Consider the following 23,804-nt stretch of genomic DNA (forward strand, 5'->3'; position numbering starts at 1 on the left):
TTTTTTTTTTCCAAATCTATTTGATCCATGGTTGGTCAAATCCGTGTATGCAGAGGACTGACTGTACACTGCTCTGCTTGGGTGGTAGTACACAGGGTGAGAGTGTAAGCCTGACAGCCAAAGCCTGGGTTCGAATCTTACCTCCACTACTGACAGCTGTGCAATCTTAGGTGCTATGCTGCAGTCTCCTCATATATGAGGTAGGAATAATAATAGCACCTACGTATGCAACTGTTGTGAGGATGAAATGGAAAGTCTTGAACAGTTCCTGGTGCATAGTAAATGCTCCAGAAATGTGAAAAATGTCAGGTGCTATTATTATTATGTAGCTGTCAGTACCCACAACCAGAGAATTTTAGAGATGGAAGAGATCTTGCCTATTATACAGTTCAATCCTGCTTAAGAATTCCTGCTACAGTATCTCTTCCAAATGGACTGAAACAGGGTCTGTTATCGACTAACCACTGGTGATGGGAACTCACTACTTCCCAAGAAGTAAGGTGTGTCTTCCATCTCAGTGGCTCTACTAGTTAAACACTCACTTCGTAATGGGACCAAAACCCCTTGTTGATCTTTTGTCCATCCATTCTTTTGCACAAGTCTAGTCATTCTCCCTTGTGGCAACCTTCCTTTCACACCCCATCATGCCTATTTCCTCGGAAGAATCTGTTTTCCAGATTCTTGGGCATCCACTATATGCAAAGCATGTGGCTTTCATGGATGTTACGCATTGCCAAAGGGAAAAAAGATGCGGAGTCATTGCAGCTCACAGCTGAGCTACGGGCTGAGACACACAAAAGAGCAGTGAAACAGACTTGAGCATCAACCAGCAGGATGGAGACTCACCAGGAGGGATTACATCACAATCACACAGGGAACCACTGTCGCTTTAATCATTTATCTCCTGACTAGTTCCTCTCTGTGATGTGGAAATTGTATCCTCAACTGCCAATTTACCTAATGATTCAGAAAAGGGTAGGGAAAATAGAAAGGAGGGAAGGGCGGGATCCAATCACCAAAGCAAAATTGGGACAAGCTGACGTATTTCTGCCAAGATTGGTGGAAACAAGCACAGATCTATTTCCTTTGAGCTGCTTTTTGTGAAATGGTGCTGGGCTGGCATTTCCTTCTCGCAAGATTTGCTGTAGAAATCATAACTGTTAGAGTGTGAAGGAAATTGGAGATCATCTTGTCTAACGCTCCCATTTGACAGATGGAGAAACTGAGGAGCAGACTGGTTAAATGACTTGAAGTGGTGGCAAAGCTGTACTACATCTGAAGTCATCAGGTGCCTAGTCAGTCCAGTGCTCCAGCCACTCTACAACGCTGGTACTAAGACAGGCGTTCATTAAAATCACTTGTTTCCATTTGACTTGAGGACTTACACTCATTGTTGCGTTAATCTCTGCCACCGTTTCTTCATCAGTGGGAAACTGATATATCTGGACCCCATTGCTGACTAGTTCACTCATGATCTTACTCTTGAATTTGTGCAGTTCATTCTTGGCAATGGTGTCAGCTTTTGCAATTATTGGAATGATGTTCACCTGTAAAACAGACACGTCCATTTTTACACAGTTCCAACATAAGAAAAATAGACAAGTGAATAAAACACAGCAAACAAATAAATAAAATTGCAAAACCTTAATGTAAAAAATAAAGATGTTGCATGCTTATATCAAAACATCTCAAGTACCCCATAAATATAAACACCTCCCACGTACCTACAATTTTTTTTTTTTAGGTAGAGATGATAATGAAAATCAAACTTTGTACCTAGGTGAAAAATTAAGAAGACCTGAGATAAACTTTTAGTTCCATATTCAAACACTTTTACTTCCTCCCATCCTGCACTGCAAGTATACTTGTAATTTCCCCTCCTGTGCTACCTCATTTTTCTTTACAGAGTAAAGATAGTGTTGCTATTCTACGACAAATAGTGATAACAAAGGAGCCTATTCTTTGAATGACCAACCACTCCTTTTAGACCCCTCCCATCTACTTTAGGCTCTTGATTTTTGCACACCCTAACAGTATAATAACAAAGTTTTTGTAAGAGCAGTGAAATAGTCGGTCCTATGCAGCCCAACATCCTTTCTTTCTTCTGATGACCTGAAAATTGCTGAGAGGAGAACCTATGTATTAATCAAAACAAAAATGGTGTCGCCCACTGTAAAAGTTTTCAAAATCACACCAACTAATTCTTTTGAAAATCAGCTTCTATCAAATTACTCCTTCATGCCGGAATAAAACTGAGCGCCAAAGGCAAGGCTCACTTTCACAGCATCGGTTACAAAGAACAGGTGAGAACTCAGAATTTGACAGTAGTGGCAGGAAGCCCAGAAAGGGAGCCAAGGATACCCTAGAGCACAAGTTCCAAACCCTGTGTGGACATTCTTTTCCCGGCTGCCCCCAGCCCTGTGCACGGGACACATTTCTTAAATTCACATTTTAAGATTAACTTTTCCCTAATCTCTGTAGAAACAGAGGTTTCAATAAGACGTTACTGACATCCGATATATAGAACTATGGTCTTCACCCAGCTTAGGTGAGAGAAAACAGACTCAGTGAGGAAGCTGTCCTAGCCAGGGAACAGAGAGGCTTTCGGGAGGTGTTCAGGTCACATCTGCATGCCTCTGCTTCTCCTTTTATCCAAAGGCCACATTAGAAATCCTGATAAACCCAAATGAGATGACACGCTGACAGAAAGACCTATTCTTCAACCTATTCCTCAACCTGCTCCTAAGCTCACCATGCTTGGGCTTCCTCCAGCAAGTTGCGGACTAAGAAAAACATCATTGAGGGTGGGGGAAATGTTTGGATCAGGACTGGAGGAACAAGAAACTTCCTATTGTTCTTACTGGCTATCTTTTATACACATTTAATATTTAATTAATGTCAACATAAACAAAATGGCAGAGATTCACTCTTTCTTGGGCAAACTGATCAGAGGAGATAGAGAAATCAAGCAATTTGGTTTTAAAACCTATTTTCCTCATTGGCAGGGGCTTGAAAGTCACTCCTGAAATGACCATACATTTGCTTAACTCTTCCCTTTACTTGTATAAATAAAACTTTGATATTATCATTTTCGGATGCTAGCTAGCTCTCCAACTCTCCAACGATATCACTTCTTTGAAAGTTTAACCTGCTTTATGGTTGGTTGTTTGCATTTATTAGTTGTGCCTGTTATGCATTTTTCTTTTCCTTTTTCAATGAACTCTATTAAACATAATCATAGTGTTGGATATTATCCGGCTAGATCTACATACTCAGCCCTCAGTTAGGAAGCCTCCTCAGTCTACTTCCTTCAGAACGTCTGTGGAGAACAGGGCACTCTTGAGAACAGGGAGGTCTGCCCCTGCTTCCAAGGACACGACAGACGCTGAAGCGGCCCTCACTGCCCGTGATCTCTCCACTATCATGGCTAATGGCACAGCTCCCAGGGGAGCCGAGGAATCAAATGGGATGAAGAAGGGTTTCTATTTATTCTGCGAAGAGTACTCTAGCTGCAATGATCCTTCCAGGTCATTAGAAGATTTTTCTATAAACTACTGTGTCTGTGCCTGCTGGAAGCCGAAGGAGCCTGGCTTGGCTTCAGCCTCTCCAGACCACTAAAGGCCAGTTCAGACAGAGGCCTTGGGGACAGGCTGATCTTCTGAGCATTCTCTCACTGTTTTGTCCCTCTGGAGAGAAAGCATCGTTTATCAGCGTTGTTGTTTAGACAAAATCATAGTAACAACACCCAGCAGAGTCCTCTAAAGAGCTTTATCATCTAATAAGACTTTTCTGTGAATGCAAAAGGCATTTTGAATCTACGAGTAAATACCATCCATGGCTTTGTTTTGTGGTTGTTCTTGTTGCCATTTGTTTCATCCTTATTTCAGAATGTATTGTCTTCTATTTATTTCAAAATGGAAAGTCTAATTAATTATATAGTAAGGTGCCACATTTTATCAAACTTACCAGTCTCTTCCTTCACGTGTTGTGAAAAAGAGAAGGTATAAATGTGGCAAGCTCAGGGATCACACTTAAACGAAGACTTTGCTTTACTTGAACACACGTGTGCAGTTCAGTTTTAAAATCTAAGAAGCTGGACCATTATCATCACAGAGACAAAAATTTAACCTTTTATTCCATTGTAAACTTTGAATTAAAACGAAACCTCTAGAAACCTGTTAGAGAAAGTTTTTTTTTTTAAGAAAATAAACAAACTTGGAAGTTATATTTCAACCTCCCATGTAAGAATTAAAAATACTTCCTGAAAGCAACTTGATTTTTTTTTTCTAGTTTTGTTTTGTTTTGTTTTATTTTATTTTTGTCTAACAGGCAAGAAGTTTTGAAGTGTTTTTCTTGTGCTGTCAAACACTGTTCCTGTAATCCAGGAAAAAAAAAATCACATTGAAAGCAGAGAACAAATTAGGGCATTAGGATAAAGAAGATCTAAAAGGAGAGTGGATGATAATCAGAGTGGCAGCAAGTACCTTACTGTCCAGCTTTTTCATGGTGACCAGATCCAGGGACTTTAGTGAATGTCCAGTAGGGGCAATAAAGTAGAGGCAGGCATGGATCCTCGTGTCATGGTAGTTGAAGAGAGAACGTTTAATCTTCAATTCCTCTTGCAGGTAGGCCTCGAACTGGGCATCGATATATTCTACTATCGGCTTATAGCTAGAATGCAGAAACAGCATGTTTCTAGTCTCAAACCTCTTTCACAGTTTGGTGTAGACAATCCTCCATTCAACATCACAATGGCTTCTTCTTTCCTAAGGGCTAAAGCCCAAGTCCTTACCTAGGTATCCAAGGCCTTCCATCACCTGATGCCTGAACAGGGCTCCAGGCTCACCTCTCCTGTCCCAGCCATGCCCAACCATTTGTAGCAGCCCCCACGTGTCAAGCCCTTATTTCCTCTGTGTCTTTGCTCACGCTGGCTCCTCTGCGAGAACCTGTCTTTTTCCTACTCTTTTCCTGGCTAACATTGATCCTCTAAAACAGAGACTGTACATATGTGGAGCGGGCTGCCACTCTCCCAAGGTGCATCCATGGAAGATATTGCTAAGAGATTGTGGCATTCTTTCCCGCTGGGCCAAAACTGGGCCTCAAAAATCCATCTGAGAAAAGTGATTGTGACAGCTTCTCCCTACTGATTGCCATTGATGCACAAAATGAAACTGTTGTGTGGTTTCAGAATACGACACCACCACCTACTGCAAGCTATTCCCTGGTCATCTGCCCTATTCCTCCAGAGGTGGGGGCTCTCTGTGCTCCCATAGCCCTGTGCACAATCCAACTCATCTAGGAACTAAGGTGCCTAGACTCTTATGATCTTCAAGATTCCTTTCAACTCAAAATCTTCACGATTTAAAGGTAAACGTTGTAACCCTCTCTTCTCACCAAATCATTCAAATCTGTTTTGGATAATTGTGTGTGATCCTATTAACTGACCATAAACACAATGACGAATAGCATATTGGGGATACACATTCCATAAACCACATTTCCAGGAAGTAAGCAGTATGTTAGGTCATTGTGGGAAACCTGCTAATTTTTTCTGGTCTCCAAAGGGACTACTCAGAAGAAGTTTGTTTTAGCAACAAAGAGACTGTTCTACTAGGAATACAAAGAGTTAATTCTCCCCAAACTTATTGCCTTTCCGAAGATGTAAGTTTTAAGAAAAATGAAAACATTTCAACACCCAAATCCCATACCCATAAGTTAAACTGAAACCCTTGAAAGGGAACCACAAATCTTTTATAATAAAAGTGACAGCAGACATCCTAAGAAAAACAAACATCCCCAAAATAAACAATAACCACAAACAAACTTATGAGCAAAACTGAAAGCAGTCCATAAAAAGCTTTTTGATATTTTTCTTTGGTGATTTTATCACAATCTATTGGTTCAATTAGAGTAGACAAAATCTCCAGAGGTTTAAAAAAAAAAAAAGGTAGGATATACCTCAGGAATAATAAAATTCCAAATCATGACAGGCAAAATTCCAATAAAAATCAATGAGCAATAAGATTCTTCTATATTTTCTAATCTTGAAATATAGACATATATTGCATAATAATATTTAATGAGATAATTATAGAGGATGGTGGTTAGAAATATGGATTCAAGCCAAACTGCCTAAAACCATAATACAGCTGCACAACTTACTAGCTGCACGGCCTTAAGCAAGTCACTAAACCTCTCTGTGTCTCAATTTCCTCACAGGTAAATCACAGACAAAAACAGTAGTTCTATCAGAGAGCTATTGTGACAAATAAATGAGCCAATACATGCAATACATGTAAAGGGTTGTCACATAAAAGATATAACTATTTCATAATTATATAATAAATAACCAACACTATAGAATCAAGCCTGACTTTTTAGAAAAACTTTAAAAAAAAAAAGGAACTTTACATTCACCCAGTTCTCTGCTGGTATCTGTCCTGCTATGGAGTTCATGCCCAGGAGGGAAGTGCAGCAGGCCACTCCAGTGAGGTCCACCCATGCCCTTTGCCCTTTCAGTGTGGGGCTGATCCTTCAGTCTCCTGACACTGAGACAGATTTGGGGATTAGGGATCTTCCCAGCAGCCTATCATCCCTAAGGGTAAGAGAAGCAGCTCACAGCAATTGCTCCCCTGTATCCCCAGTGTCTGATTTTTAGCTCTTAGCACTCCTCCTCTCAATAGTAGTCCAAATACGGTTCTGCTTTCTATTAATTTCCCTTCTTGCCTCTGGTTTTGACTCTGATCCTCCAAAAATAATGAGAGGCATAACATCGCTCATTTTGCAGTGAGGAATGCTTTCCGCACTGGATTCAAGACATCTTTTGTTCTCTAATATCTCAGACTTCCGTCTACCTGTTCTTATTATACAGTCCTGGCCAATCATTCAATCTCCTTTCCTTTCACTCCATGTGTTCCCTCTAGAAAATCACACTCATTCCCTCTAGAAAATCATTATCATCCGATAGATAGTTCCACTCACCATCTATCTGATGACAAGTCATAAATCTCTACCTTCAACCCAGATCTTTCCTCGGAGCTTCAGACCCATCCACAATTGCTTATCCTGTATTTTCAACTGCTTTCCCAACTAAATATGTCCAAAACTGAACTATTCATCCTGCCTTCAAACCCACATTTTCCCTGTATTCCTTAGCATGGTGGGCCACCACCCACACCACTGGCCAAGTCAGAAACCTGGGATTCAACCTGGAGCCTCCTTCTCTTACCTCACACACATAATAAATATGAAATCCCATCTACTTTACCTTCCAAACTATTACTAACCAACAAAAATAAATGTATTCCTGGAAAACAATTTACCAAAACCACTATTCCCTATGTCAAAGATTTAATTATGATAATAAAATAGTTTCTTCTTGATGAGACTCAAGCCCGCCAAGTGGTTTTGTACTCCTCATCATCATCCTGTAGATGAGATGAATTATCTGCCTCTTCCTCCAAATCCTTTCCACTTCTGTATCTGAAGTCAGAAAGAAAGGAAGCTTAATCCCAGCTTAGCCTTTTGCTAGCTCCATTCCTACTAACACTTATTTATATTCTTTTTGGCCAATTAAAACTTCCCTGGATTGTGGCCATATCAATCAGAGGAAACACAGGAGGACAAATCCAGTCTAGCCCTTACATTTTCACATAATTTTCTTTTAAGGCATGGAGATATTCCTTGTTACACAGCACTCATTTTTTTCCATATACCTCCAGCCATAACACACACACACACACACACACACACACACTAAAACGACAGAGGCTAACCCTAAAACCGATGGAAAAAGATACTTAAACAATGTTTTCCATCCATCCAATCTACCCACTGATCATTCTTGCAAAATGGCCAATGCCATCATTCAGGGACTGACTCTCCACTTCATATATGACCAAATACTTACCACGTTTTTCCCTTATCTTGCTGTCTGTTAGCCAATTTTCCTTATCCCTTGACTACCTCCACCAGAAAGTGTGATTAAAAACTTAAAATTTAAAGGCCAAACAGTCCATCTCACTACTGTTTTACAACTCTGATAAAGATTTGCTGAGGTTGAAATTCCATCTCGGGGATTTCAATTATTTCTGCCTTTGAGGGCTGACTATCATTACAGCTAGTGACACTCCATGGACAGCTCACCTCCCATCTCCCCTGTGTGGGGCAAACTAATTATTCTATTTCCAATTAAACAACAAAACTTGGTTTCCCTTCTTCCCCAGACCCCTTTCTTTCTCCACTAAAGAGTACAAACAGCCAAAACAAGGAAGCCCTTAAATAACAAAGAGTGAAATGTGCTTTTAAACATAACAGGAAATCTTACCAGATCTCTCTTCCTGCCTCCTTCTAGCTAGCCTGGTCTGAGGCAGATAATAATACAGCAATGCTGACATGTCCAAAGCCTACATAAACAAACTGGGATATTCTTGAAGTCTTGCATCTATGGCAGAAAAGCTTGCCTAATCCCCAAAGTAGGTAAAAATCAACATGGGTATAGAGAAATACCACATCCCTTCCCGTGTGGTTACATATTGATGCAGAAATGAATATCCCACTTCCAGTTTCTTGAGGGAAGCAGAGCCTGTCTGAATAACGATTTGTGAACAAGTCATTTGGCTTTACAGTCAACAGTGTCAACAATACCTTCTGAGATACAGGGTAACAAGAGAGTTTTAAGTGCCATTTAAAGAGGTTATGCAATAGCTGTCAAGAAACTTCAGAGGAAAAAAATATTTGGTATCTAGGTTAGGTTAATATCACACTTCCTCTCTTCTAAATCTCCTTGGAAACTATTATTTGACCCAAATGAGTCAGATAATTTCTTAAGGAGGGCTCCAGCTGCAAATACGAAGATATGCATTGTCCTAGCTGTTTGCTGCTGAGTGTTGGTTGGGAAGTGAAAAGGCATCAGCAGTCCAAGGGAAAGTCCCAGTTTAGGGGAGAGGCAAAAATCGAGTGGCAGCACTGTGGCAATCCCAGTGAGCTGGAAGAGCACAGGGAATCTCAGCAAGAGGCTATGTGGACGATGGTTCTCATTCCTGGGGGAGGGATCCTGAAAAAGTACAGTTACTGTCTTCCAATGAAGGAATGCAAGAATAAGATTCTTCCTAACCCCAGGGAGAAAATCTATACGGGTCTGAGAGGTGGAGAACAGGCCTTGCTCTGGGTATGTTCTGTGACTATGCAATGATTGGAACCCCCTGGCTCTCTTCCCAGCTCCCACAATGCACTTGTGCCCCTTTCCTTATGACCAGGGCTTTCTCTTCATTTACTACCCTTGGCATTACAAACAGCCTTCAGGCAGGGGCCTCTCCATCACTCCTTGTCATTGAGGTCATATATTAAGAGCAACTGCTCAGCTGTAGTGTCAGAGCCGAACTTGTTCCCTGCCCCAACACAATGTACAGATAGCCCATTTTGGCCAGATGCAAAATAAAATCTTTCTCACTCTATCTAACAATTGTTCCTGTTATCATGGGACAATGTCTACTGAAGAGCATTTAAAGTGCTTTATAGATAAAATAAAGAGCTTGGTGCTCAGCTAAAGAATGAATTAAACATTTCTCTGTCATTACTGTGGTGCTCATACTTGTATCAGGAATAGTTAAAATGTATCTAGGCAATACACATTTCTAGATAAAAATAGGCGAGTTCCTCTTTACAAAACACATGTATATAATATACAGTTTTACGGAATATGGAAAAAAATCCTGATACAACTGAAGTGTCTGAGCCATAAGCAAACACACCCTAACTTACTGATTTGCTGTTCATGTCTACATGCTGGTCACATTAAGCAGGTAGACACTTATGCCCATAATGTTGTAACTGCTCAAAGATGTTTTTGGAAGCCCCATTCTACAATCACCTTTGGGCCTGGGGCAGTTTTATTTTAACTTTCTCAAACTCCTTTTGAGAATGAATGTACTATGTAAAACAGTCATAAGATATCTGAGGTTGAGACTGATGAACAGAATTGGTGCTCTTGAGAAGGAATGTGAACAAAATCCTGAGATTTTTGAATCTTAACGAAATTTTAAGAATTAAAAACTTCCCTCAAATAAGGGCAAACAGCAACTCATGGTAAAGACCCAAACTTACATGGCTTTATAAATGGGGTATACTATAAAAACTCAGTGTACTATTTTGTCATTACATAGCAAGCAATGGTGAAGGCATTTGTTTACCTAGGGCAGATTTGGTGGAGCTTCTAGAGACCTCCTCTCTAGTGTCCTGGCTTCCCAAGCAGTATGAAGTGATTGATGGCTGGGGTTTTTGCTAAAACTGTCTGTGGGGTGGCTGGGTGTTTCTCTAGATTGCTTTTCCTGGTAGGAAAGCCCAAAACCTAGTTTCATGGCCTTTGTGGAAAGATGCTGTAAGCTAATTTAATCCCTCTAATAAATCTCCTTTCTGCTCCTACTAGCTGGGATCAATTTTGATGTCTGATTCTGACCTCAAGGAAGAACATTCTCAAAAAATTTCTCAGAGGACAAGAATATCACACCTTTTAGGCAATAGAGGACGAAGCCCCACAACTAAAAAACCCCCAAAACATTTGGCCTTTAAATTTACCTGGGATGGATCCTGCTATCTCCTCATCCATTTATGTCCTCCCAAAATCCCAAGATGTACCTGTCATCTTTATTTATCTGGTCTCCAAATCCCACGGTGTCAACGATGGTTAACTTCAGCGTACATTGCTTTCCTGAAGCTCATAACTTCTGGCTTTTAACCGAACACCTGGTTCATTGTGAGTAGCTGGGTCACTTTCAAATTTGGTGTTGAACAAAGTGTCCATTAACGTGGATTTGCCAATGCCTGTCTCACCTACGTAACCACAAAAGAAAAATTAGAGAATGGGTCAATGTCTTTCAGACATGAGTTCAGTTCATCAGTATTTTTTCATTAGTCATGATTATAAAGTTTAAAAAAGAAAAACTGTCACCAGAAATGCCACTGTGAAGAGATAATTCTTTCTATGTGTAATCTATGGAATACCTTTCTAGAAATGCCTCAATGAATTTCAGAAACTATTTCGCAGACAGGATTTCAAATTTACAGATCAAGAGATTCTTCTTTACCTCTGGATAGAAAAACGGTACTTGCAAGTTTGCCCATGCTCAGTTTGTATATTACAAGAACATGAACTTTATCTCTTTCTCTCCTAAATGTCAGAGTATAAAACTATATTACTTAAGGGATAAAAGACTATACTATTGAATTTCTGTTACTTGAAACAAGTGATTCCATTTACACTGAATTACCTAAAAGATCAGTTAATTCAACATCAATATGATACCGTGTCTTAGAAAAGAATTACATTATTCAAAATAACACTCTTGATGACAATATTAACTAACGTCACCGAGCGCTCACTTTGTGCCAACCCCGGTGGCAAGAGCTTCTAGTGCATTATCTCCTTTATGTACGTATGTATATATGTATGTATTTATTTATTTTTGAGACAGATTCTCGCTCTGTCACCCAGGCTGGAGTGCAGTGGTACGATCTTGACTCACTGCAACCTCCATCTCCTAGATTCAAGCAATCCTCCCAGATCAGCCTCCTGAGAAGCTAGGATTACAGGCCCATGTCACCATACCTGGCTAATTTTGGTATTTTTAATAGAGACAGGGTTTCGCCATGTTGGCTAAGCTGGTCTCGAACTCCTGACCTCAAATTGTCCACCTGCCTCGGCCTCCCAAAGTGCTGGGATTACAGGCATGAGCCACCACGCCTGGCTACATTATCTCATTTAAACCCTACTTCTACTCCCATGAAATAGGTACTATTGTTTCCTCCATGTTCAAGATGGAACAGTAGGCTTAGATAAGACTTATGAATAACTTGCCTAAAGTCATTGCTAAGTGGTGGAACCAGGGTTCTAACTCAAGTCTGTATGGTTCCAACACCTGCACTCAACCAAGACAGCAGCCTGATTTTACTATTACAGAGAAAACTGACTGCCTAACATTTTCCAGTTATGGTTATATTAATTCCTCCATACTGTTATTTTTTTTTATCCAGCTGGAGTCAAGAAGCCAAACATTTGTGGCTTCTTAGATAGTTTTCCCAGCTTCAGAGTGAAGTTTGGGACAATGAAAGTAAATTACGTTAAATGACCTTATTTACACTGACAATTATTGTTTACACTGATAATTCAACTCAGTAAGTGTTTACCGAGGCCTCATATGTGCAAAGCAGAGTGGCAGGTATCTGGAACCACTATACCAATCACATAGTGACACCCAAATGTGGAGCTGTGAAGAACTGCAGCCCAACCCTCAAAATAACACCAAGCAAAACCCTCTCTTCATTCTAATTCTTATGTTGAGTCAAAGACAGTTGGCAATGAGAAAAAACAGCCTTATGTTCATGGCTGAGCATATGATGATGGAGAGGAGGGGGTAGAAATCCAGAAACATTAGCCCTAGGGATACCCTTTTTCTTTCTTAATCTGGAAAATTTCTCAATTAGATTTCCAGCTCGATTTAAACTTGCCAATATAGAACAGCCCTTTCAACAACTTCTAATCCCAATATGTTCCTAGGAGCGTCATCTCTTCTAAGGATTGCTATAGTGACTTTAAGGATGGTAGTGTTCTATGGAAAAAAGAAAAACTCTGGGCAACACTAGCACTATAATGACAAAATCTACTTACTAGTTTTAAATTCTGTATTGTATACTCATTGCTTTCCAACATAATACAAAAGTGAAGGAGGATGAAGTCTTTCTGGATTTGAACTTTCTCTGATTAGAAAAGCCTTATATGGCTTGCCTCTAACCATGATGATTCACTTATAGGGTAAAAGTTGGCCAAGTACATTCATCTTACTCTTTAACCTTTCCTGTTGTGTCCCTGAACATCTAAGATCATAGAATTTCCTCTTTAGTCAGGCTTCATTCAGCCAGTATTCTTCCAGTGCCTACTATGTACAAGTTCTGTGCCAAGTTCTGAGAATTCAAGAAACTAGCCTGATAGGGTGGTCTCCCACATCTTAGAATCTGGTCTAGAACATGACTGAATAATACCAGTCAGACTCTAATTTATTATTATGGGAACAACATTCTAAGTGTTTGTCATAACTGCTTTCCCCTTATAAGCAAGACCATCCTTTACACCCATGACCCTGCTAGTTGGCCACAGACAACTAGACCATGGATAGGTCCTGACCTAAAGGCAACCACGAAAGCACAATCATTTCACTATGAGCTGGGACTCCACATTGGAGAGTGGCCTATCTAATCACAATTTTTCTCTTTGGGTGTTTGAATGAGATACATGCAATCTCCACACAGTGTGAAGGCATGAAAAAGAAACAATATACAAAGAGAGGTAAGTAAGCAGAAGCCATGAGGCAGCAAAGGCTGTAAGTAAACAGAAGCCACGCTGCAGACAGAATGTGGGCTGGGAATACAGGAAAAAGCAGATAGATGGCGTAGAGTATTGGAAATCCATCATGAAATTAATGCTTGGGTGCTCACTGTGTGACAAGCATAGGTGCAGGGATGAAGTAATGAACGAAAACAGACACTGACACCTGTTTGCACTTCTGTAACATCCTAAATGTCATTCCAGATCTCTATGGGGTCTGGTTGTGCAGTGGTTGAGACAGTTTCCTGTCTTCCTTACTTTCCTGAATAGTCTTACAAAAAAAACCCCTCCATAAAAGCAATATAAAACCAGTCTCTGATCCCTAACCTGAAAGAGTTTAACAAGTTAATACTCACCATCCATGGCTTAACAAATTAACTTTGAGCAAAACAAAGTTACTGTGTAGTGGATACAGAAATAAAACAGGGTTCTCACTAGTAGTTGATACTGAAGGTACTTGAGTCATTTTAAGTACATGCTACAAGTGTAACATTCTCAAGCAGAGCCAGCTTCTTTTCAGGATTTACCTATTTTTAGAACAAAAAAGGCACAAAAGCAGATCTGCCATATAAAAGTTTCTCCTTTATGGGAAAGGCTCTGTCAGTAGAAAGTGACCTACTTAACTTTCATCTTCTTCCCTAAGAATAGCAATAAAGACTTCAATTACATGGCAAGGATTCTAGGTTACCTGGACAAGACTGAAATTATCATCTTATTTTACTAGCTTGAAAATTACTTAAGCACACATGTGAATCAGGAACACCATACTTTTTTTTAAAAGGCATGGTAATTTTAATTATCATTTACATTAAGGTGGAAATTACAAACAATTAGCATACCAGGCCCTACTTATAGCACAGGGTTAATCAATGGGTTGAAAAAAACCACTGTTCCTCTAAACTTTGGTGTGCTTTGCTTTCCATTTCTATGCTCTGTGCTTTTAAGAGCTGTAATTAGACACGGCAACTCCAGCAGCAGTGTGATTCACCAAAAGCAGTTCAGCAGGAAATGACAGCTTTTGGAATAAAAGGAACTCCAGAAGAACTAGGGAAGTTTTTCAATGCATTAGCTTTTTTTCCGTAACAGACAGGGTCTCACTGTGTTCCCCATGCTAGTCTCAGACTCCTGGACTCAAGTATTTCTCCTGCCTTGGCCTCCTGAAGCACTGGGATTCGTTTTTGAGGCTTCTCTCTAATCTTTGTAAGCGGAATCTCATCTATACTTTTGAGGACCCATAAGACAAAAATTTCTTTCTAACTGAATAACTAAAAGCCTACTAGGCACAGGTTCCAAGTCAAACCAAACAACCATAACAATATTTTCAGAAAAATCAATGACTAACACTAACTTTAAAGTATTTCAAAACTCCCTAGCAGAGTGCCTGGCACAAAGGAGACATTTATTAAAAGTTAATTGCAGGCCGGGCACGGTGGCTCACGCCTGTAATCTCAACACTTTGGGAGGTTGAGGCAGGTGGATCACCTGAGGTCAGGAGTTCGAGACCATCCTGGCCTACATGGTGAAACCCTGTCTCTACTAAAAATACAAAAATTAGCCAGGTGTGCTGGTGGGCACCTGTAATCCCAGCTACTCGGAAGGCTGAGGCAGGAGAATCCCTTGAACCTGGGAGGCGGAGGTTGCAGTCAGCAGAGATCGCACCACTGCATTCCAGCCTGGGCGATAGAGTGAGAGACCCCATCTTAAAAAAAAACGTTAATAGAAAACAAAAATGATCATGGTGGTGATTTATACAGAGATATGCCACTGTGGTATATTTTTTCAGAGTCTGTTGTTTATTCTATCATAAATTCATCTGCCTAACCACTCTATTGTTACAGTAATTAGAGACCCTATTGAAGTGCTATCTGGGGTTTGTTTTTCCTGTTCCTGCCAATGCTAGTGAACATGATGCCCACATCACAGAGGAAAGCAGTCCTACCTTTTCCATTCTATTCTCAGGCTTATTTAACCCACGAGCTCTAAGATGAACAAGGCAAGGGAAAAACAGGGATTGTATTATTAATTAGAAGATAACTGTAGATTGAACAAATTGTTGATCTGTGATTCAGCATCTTTTACTCTAATTGCCAAGACTGGCTACTTGGGTAAGTAACTATGCCTAGGGATCTGCCTACCTTCCCTAAATATTCTAGATTTTACTCTTGGATGGAATCAGAGAGTCAGAAAGCTACATAACTAAGTTGCGTTGTTCTTGTTCCTCATAGAATCACCTTTGATGAAACATACTCTGGCATAAGATGAGCCAGCCTGTGGCACCTGGCATTTCATCAAACAATTGCACTGACTTAGAGGATGCCCAGGAACCCAAACCACTACATACACCAAATCTCTTTTCTGAAAATCCATCGAGAAATTTTTCCAGGTAAAGCTGTGTTTCATCTGGAGCAATCATTTTGTTTTTACTTTATGGATACTATAAATCTGTCGTATGTTAAACTTTTTGCTTGTGTTTAGCATATAACATATGTTCATTAAATATCTGCTAAATGAATGAGTGAATTAATAGTTTTCTCCATGCTCTGACCACTAAGCTGAGAGAAAAATGTAATACTTCATCAATTAATTGCTATAGGCAGGCCTGATGGCACACTTTGAGTTCTGATTCTATCCCTGGCTTCATCTTTATTTTCTAGGGTTAATTTTGTCTTTATTCATTTTACCCTATAAGCCATTTACATCCTTTCCTGGAAAAACAAGATGGGATAAAAATGTTTAAGATCTGATTGTAAATTTCCACAATTTATGTTGACACTATACCTTGGCTAAGATGGCCTCACACTTCACTTACCTGTTTTCAATTCCTGTTCTCTCATCCCCTCAAAACAATTAAGGTTGAATTGTGGAAAAATTTTCTGCTTCAAAATGTATTACTAATTTACTTTGACTCTACTATCAAATTGGCTCTTCTTCAAAAGCAGAGATGTTACAGTATCTTACTCACCTTTCCATGTTCACAAGAAACAGACAGACAGCTGGATCAATGTTGATAAGGTTTTTTTCCTAGAGTTAGTATCATTTTGGAAAATGGATGAGAAAGACATACACATTTAAAATTATAGAAAAAGGCTAAATGCTAATTTAGATTCTCTGGAGAATTACAGCATGGGTAAAACATGAAAGGCTTTATTTAAACTAAAATGTAGCTTCAGGAGTGATTTAGGTGTGTTGTGGCAAAACAGACAGTGGGGGAATGATGAACTCCTGGGTGTTCTCTGTTATCTCATTTAACATCAGAATTCTCTTCCCAGTGAAATGAAAACTATTCTTCCTCTATTACGTGCCTTCCCAGGACCAACAGAGATGGGTTCTAGCAACAGAAGTTTAATTCAGTATCTCTGAAACTAGACTTAGTTTATGCCAGGACCGTTTTCTGCTCTGGTTTATTTCCTGTGCATTCTTTCAACCTACAGCCTCATGCCACAAAACAAAATTACAATTCTGAGACCTTTTTGGTAAAAATTTTCCTTACTGGGATCATAACTTTATTTTTTATCCTTAATTCCCTCCCATATTTATCACAAGTAAGTAAATTCACGCTATAAGTATCACATGTCAATACTGTGCAAACTAAACAAATGGGCAGTAAGAGGGAGTAAGTAAGGAGGAAAAATTACCATGGATGCTCTTAAGTTAAATATAACACCTACTCCTCTATGTGGCTGTCCAAATATTTTGATCTACTTTTTATAGACTCTTACTTTAAAAATAGATGGACTATTGATTGACAGTAAGTTTTTTCTTATAAAGATATTATGCCATAAAATATCTATGGCAAAGGGATTTGATATTCAACTTTCTGAGGATGATATTTAATGCTGACACTCCTATCTCCCAAAGAGCTCATGCTGGCCCCAAACAAAGGGCTCCAAAGGGTTATGGAAAATGACCTGGAGAGTTAGATATGCTGACAATGAAGGACATCCAGGACTTCTTGTGGACTGCAAAAAGGAAAATGCACGAGATGAACAGCATGATCTCATTTGTGTAAAAGCAAAACAAGAAAGCACCATAACTGTGAGAAAGCTGTTTTTATCTGTCCAGTATGTCCCTCTCCCAGGCTCTATCTCCTTTCTGATCCTGTCTTCTTGCCTATGGGGACCCTCGTATGTTTTGGAGTGAACTGACCCCATCTTCCCCCGAGGCTGAGCGTGTGACTGAGTCCTGGCCAATCAGTGAAATCCTGACTGTTCGGTGAGACGTGTCAGGAATGCCTTGTTCCTTCCCCTGAGGTTGCTTGGCTGGTGATGCTGACGGAGCCAGGCTGCTGTTGTGAGGAAAATGCCTGAATGTGAAGCAAGCAGAAGCAAGCAGGATAAAGAACCAGAGAAAGAGGCCTGACAGGGCTCGTTGAACTCCTGGAGCCAGCTGCTCTTAATTACCCAACTCACCGTATTACCTTTTCAGTGTGTGTTGGAGGGTGGGAGAGAGTCTTAACTGGATTTAAGCCGTATTTCTGCAATTCTCTGTGGAAAATTTTCTGACACAAAAATACTAGGAGAGCGATGCGATGTGACTGGCTTTGAAAATGGATGGAAGGAGCCAAGAGCCAAGGAATGCAGGCAGCTTCCAGAAGCTGGAGAAGGCATGCACTCTCCCTAAAGGTTCCAGGAAGGAATGCAGCCCTGCGGACCCATACTGGACTCCTACCTACAGAACTGTAAGCCACCAAAAGCAATTTCCTAATACAGAAAGACGTCAAAAGTTTCTAGAAAGATCCCACAGTGTTATCTCTGTGAAATGGAAATGGGAGTGGGAGATGAAAGGGAAGTATTTTATAACATTTTAAACAAAAAATATGTATTATGTTCATTGTTTGAAAAACTAATTTTAAACATGTTTAAGAACAGAACCTGACAAAAATCTAAGAATCACAGGTATTGTAACCCACCCAGGAGACACCGAATAGGGCTGCTTTACACATCTAACAGGGCAACATCAATTTGGCCTCTGAGGAATTCAGCATCCGAATTGTTTTATTTAACACAAGGAGTCAGCCCCTGAGCCAGCACACCCCACTGCACACCACATACCCAGTTAAACCAGGATCCCACTGGAAGGCTTTCCCCTACCATCCCCTGCAAGAGCCAGGACAGAACTCTCAGACATGTTCTTAGAACTGATTTTGGAGACAGGGCTGGGGAGGCACTGAAGAGAAGCCAGAAGAGTAATTGGCCTGGGATTAAAATTTAGCATACTTTTCAATAGAAAACCAACAAATTGCCAACAAATTGCTATGCTAATGAAGAATTGCCCTGCTCTGCAATGAGCATTTATCATGAGAAAAAGGACAACCCATTCATGCCACTCTGTAGAACTAGCTGCCATTTGGGGGGTCTCCTGCTGAATTTTAAAAGGCTTCATGTAGGGAAAAGGGGAAAGCATGAGATGAGAGTTGGCTGCTGTGGCCCTGTTTCTCTCCAGTCCTTCTCTTATCCAGTGCTTAAGATAAAATGCCAGGGAGCAAGTTGGTCTAGCGTGCCCGCCAATTGTGACTTTCTACTAATGAATGCCCAGTGCAGAGGCTACATGCAGTCGAGTCATCAAGAGGTTCAAGAAGTTTTTAAAAAAGAAAAATATCTGCACTTCCCCCAACTTCCATAACTGACAAATAAGCAAATGGTGGTTCTCACATTGAACACACACCTTTTCTAAATTCTCTTCACTTTACTTGGACAAGAAAAGTAAGTCTGACACATTCTGCCAAGCTTAGGGAAAAGGCAGTCCACTTGGCTACATACAGAATTTTTTGGTCTGTCTCCAAGTGATGTCTCAGAGGGAAATGCCCAGAGGACAATGCCAACAGAACAATGTGGCCCAAACCACTTCACTGCTGTTTCACCTGCCATTCATCAGGCATGATGGGGGAGAGAGGAACAGCCATTATCTGTTCCATGCACATTTCTCCTTCAAACTAACAGGAAATTTATATTTTGATTTTCTTTATCCCCCTTCTTTTCCACCTTCCTCTTCTTAGTCCAAAAAGGATATGGCATACAAAAAATTAGCCGGGCGTGGTGGTGGGCACCTGTAATCCCAGCTACTCAGGAGGTTGAGGCAGGAGAATTGCTTAAACCTGAGAGGCAGACGCTGCAGTGAGCCGAGATCGCCCCACAGCACTCCAGCCTGGGCAACAGGGCAAGACTCCTCCAAAAAAAAAAAAAAAAAAAAAAAAGATATGGCTAGAGGGGTGAAGAAAAATACAAAGGCAGAGGCCTAGTCCAAAGTAAAATGTTTAAGGGATCGTAACGATATTGTAATGATCAGTTGCTTGACTGTGTGACAGAAATACCAATAGTAATCTGAGTAACATGACAAAACATACAATGCATTTACCTACATACAGCTCTCAATCTTTATAACTTGTAACATGTATAAGGCAGATATTTTGCCTTGCTTTACTGATGAAAAAAAAGAGAATAAACATGTCATTCTTATTTCACTGAAGCATGTCTCTCCGACAGTCACCTGTCAATATCTAAGGATCAAACTTCTTGCTGCGTGGGTGATGAATAACTTACCAACACAAAGGATGTTGAAACAAAATCCTTGAGAAGTAGACTTGTTGACCAGCTGGTCAGGGAGGCTGTCAAATCCCACATGGCCAGACAAAGACAAGTTTCGAAGCTCTTCATTCTGGAATTTCAGGGGAGAAAGATTTGAATGTCCATGAACCACGCCACCTGGGTATCACATATCACAAACATTACATTCTCTCCTCTTCTTCCCTTGACATACATGGAAATAGACCCCCACAGCCGCCTTGGCTTCTACACAGCTGAGGGCACTAACAACTCCAAAGCCATGCTCTTTCCACAAAATCACAGTTTCCCAAAGCAGATCATCTCCCTGGGTACCTCACTCCTTGTTACAAGTGTACTGGTCCAGGGAAATTTGAGCTTCTAGAGGTGACTATTTCAGATATGCATTAAGTGACCAAAAAAAACACAAAAGCCTCCAGCCATTTTGATCACTTTCATTATTCAAGAAAAGCTTTCAATTTACTGTCAACTCACAGTGAAAAAATATTTAACACTCTTCCAGATACCAAAGAACTTGAAAAGCTCACAGTGGAGGATACATACTCCTTACAATGGTGACAATGCTCTACCCACCATAAATGCAACATATTTAAATTTTCTCAGCATATGAGCTGGTTTCCTCTCCTCCATTAGTTTCACAGGTTTCTTGAGTTAGCAGAGACTCTGTAACTGCTGGACTTTTGCAGAATTTACCAATGGAGACTGGGGTAAGGTAATTATCATACATTTAAAAATCACACAGGATATGGCTGGAAGCTAAAATAAAATTGTTGGGTGATTTATGCTGTTATATCAAATGGTACTGGCTGCCCCCACAACTTTGAATGTGTCCTGTGGGTGCTGGAGATAATCTGTGAAACCCTTTTTTCGCAAGATGCAGAGATCAGCTATAGTCCCACAGTTATAATATCATGGTTATGGTTTGCAATTTCAGAAATTAGATACTGAGGCCGGGCGCGGTGGCTCAAGCCTGTAATCCCAGCACTTTGGGAGGCCGAGACGGGCGGATCACGAGGTCAGGAGATCGAGACCATCCTGGCTAACACAGTGAAACCCCGTCTCTACTAAAAACTACAAAAAACTAGCCGGGCGAGGTGGCGGGCGCCTGTAGTCCCAGCTACTCGGGAGGCTGAGGCGAGAGAATGGCGTTAAACCCGGGAGGCGGAGCTTGCAGTGAGCTGAGATCCGGCCACTGCACTCCAGCCTGGGCGACAGAGCGAGACTCCGTCTCAAAAAAAAAAAAAGAAATTAGATACTGAAAGTCTTCTCCTTGGAGACACGACTCCTGGTATTCTGGCTGTGTTGTCAATGAACTTTATATTCAAAATACTGGAGTCCAGGTGAGAAAATGATCCTCAAAGCTCCAGTTTTATTTTTATTATTTATTTGTTTTTATTTTATATTTATTTATTTTGAGATGGAGTCTCACTCTGTCGCCAGGCTGGAGTGTAGTGACACGATCTCAGTTCACTGCAACCTCTGCCTCCTAGGTTCAAGCAATTCTAGTGTCTCAGCCTCCCGAGTAGCTGGGATTATAGGCACGTACCACCATGCCCAGCTAATTTTTGTATTTTTAGTAGAGACGGAGTTTCATCATGTTGGCCAGGCTGGTATCAAACTCCTGACCTGGTGATCCACCCACCTCGGCCTCCCAAAGTGCTGAGATTACAGGCGTGAGCCACCGCACTTAGCCATTTTTATTTTTTTAGAGACAGGGTTGCACTGTCACTCAGGCTGGAGTGCAGTGGCGTGATGATAGCTCACTGCAGCCTCAAACTCCTGGGCTCAAGTGATCCTCCAGCTTCGGCCTCCCAAGTACTATGACTACAGGCATGTGCCACCACTCCCAGCTTCAAAGTTCCATTTTATTTAAAAAGAAAAAAAAGAAAAAAAAAAAAGAAGAAAGCTTTGCACATGCACAGGATCACTTAGTCAACGTTTTCAAAGTACTGGTTTTCATCATCCTATTTTTATGTTACATAATCGTGAGGGTGAGGGTGATTTCTTTTAATAAGCAAGGACTAAGACCCCATTTCAAATGTTTGTGGTCACCATATAGGCACAGAAATGTGACTCCAGAAATGCAGTGATTCTAAAGGACTTCAATGGTTTTATTAATAATACAATGTCTAAAGTCCATATCAGCTGAAATTCTGATTCTGTGAAATAAGACTAATAAGCCACCACACTGCCTGAATACCATGGTAGCAGCTGCAGATTTGAGGTCAATGGGACAGACAACAGATATCTAGTCTATGAATAGTTTCCTTGAAACCTGCCAACAGTGAATACGAGACTCAAGAGTAGGCACTTATCCTTGAACAGGATGGTATGGTAGGCAGCTCACCAAACAGCTTCGAAGGCAGGCCCCAGTGGGCAGCAGTCCTTGTAGCTGGGCAAGCCTTCCAACAATGTTGTACTTCTTCCAGTCCCAATCCTTGTACCTGCCCCTTCCTCTTTAGATACCTCAAAGGTTCAGACAGCAGGTATTTTTAGGGTGTTTACCACATCCGCCAAGACTTGGGGGAGGAGGGTTTGAAATGAGTCCTGGGTTATTTTTAGAATGCTTTCTACCGAGCTGTGCGGTAGCTTTTGTGTATCAGGCTAGGAGAAGCCATGGCACCAGCCTTCATTTCTGCTGCATCACTGACTTCAACCATTCGTGAACGGTATGAAAGAGACAGCGCAGGGCAGAACCATCATCCCACATTCCCTCTCTCCACCGCCACATAATTCTTTTAATTTCAGGGGGAGGGGAGAATGGTTTATTGCTCTGGATTCTGGATTGCTGGGTTTTTAGATACCAGATATCCACCTATGAACCAATCCTGGGAAAGAATCAGAGTTAGTAATTATAGCCCTCATCCTAGAACCCAAAGCTCAGCATCTCATATTCTCACCGTTTCCAAAACACGAGAAGCCACCCACACACCCACTAAGTATTTTTATACCCATTGAAAACCACATACAAAATGAAGGGTTATAAAACAGTTTGGTCTTGACATTTTTGAAATTTAAAGTTGTATCTTTAGAGTCTGTCTTCTAACATTGTAATATAGAATATGTAAATTTTATAATACAGTTTTTACATTTCATAATTTGAGCCTAATTCTCTGCCCAGTATTAAAGGAAACCTGAGAGTCAATGCCCATCAGTATGTGATGAGAGAAAGGGAAAAAGAGGTTCCTCCTCTGGTTTATGAACAGGCTTAAAAACTGGAGAGAACGGCACTGGAGGACTTGCACAGGGCAGCTTCTGAGCACCTGACCCAGTGCCTCCAGCACAGCAGCTGAACCGGATCCCTCCAGTCCAGCATTTTATAGCTCTTCCCTTAGCTGCCACAAGCCAAGGATTGTGGTGTCTTTTTTTTTTTTTTTTTTTTTTTTTTTTTTTTTTTTTTTTAGCATTTTATTATTATTTTTTTTTTATTATACTTTAAGTTCTAGGGTACATGTGCAAAAAATGCTCATCATCACTGGCCATCAGAGAAATGCAAATCAAAACCACAATGAGATACCATCTCACACCAGTTAGAATGGCAATCATTAAGAAGTCAGGAAACAACAGGTGTTGGAGAGGATGTGGAGAATAGGAACACTTTTACACTGTTGGTGGGATTGTAAACTAGTTCAACCATTATGGAAAACAGTATGGCGATTCCTCAAGGATCTAGAACTAGATGTACCATATGACCCAGCCATCCCACTACTGGGTATATACCCAAAGGATTATAAATTACTCTACTACAAAGACACATGCACACGTTTGTTTATTGCGGCACTATTCACAATAGCAAAGACTTGGAATCAACCCAAATGTCCATCTGTGACAGACTGGATTAAGAAAATGTGGCACATATACACCAT

At 40.6% G+C, this 23,804-nt stretch overlaps 1 protein-coding gene across 1 annotated transcript in view; it reads right to left on the reverse strand.

Moving 5' to 3' along the window:
* SEPTIN11 (septin 11) overlaps positions 1-23,804 on the reverse strand; it is a 95,088-nt gene that overhangs the window by 24,380 nt on the left and 46,904 nt on the right. Inside the window, 5 exon segments of the mRNA XM_033214348.1 lie at positions 1,386-1,547; positions 4,485-4,671; positions 10,636-10,696; positions 10,699-10,830; positions 19,918-20,032. Of these exon segments, the coding sequence (XP_033070239.1) occupies positions 1,386-1,547; positions 4,485-4,671; positions 10,636-10,696; positions 10,699-10,830; positions 19,918-20,032 (657 nt within the window).

The sequence above is a fragment of the Trachypithecus francoisi genome, unplaced genomic scaffold, assembly GCF_009764315.1.
Source record: "Trachypithecus francoisi isolate TF-2019V2 unplaced genomic scaffold, Tfra_2.0 Lachesis_group1, whole genome shotgun sequence".
Taxonomy (NCBI): domain Eukaryota; kingdom Metazoa; phylum Chordata; class Mammalia; order Primates; family Cercopithecidae; genus Trachypithecus; species Trachypithecus francoisi.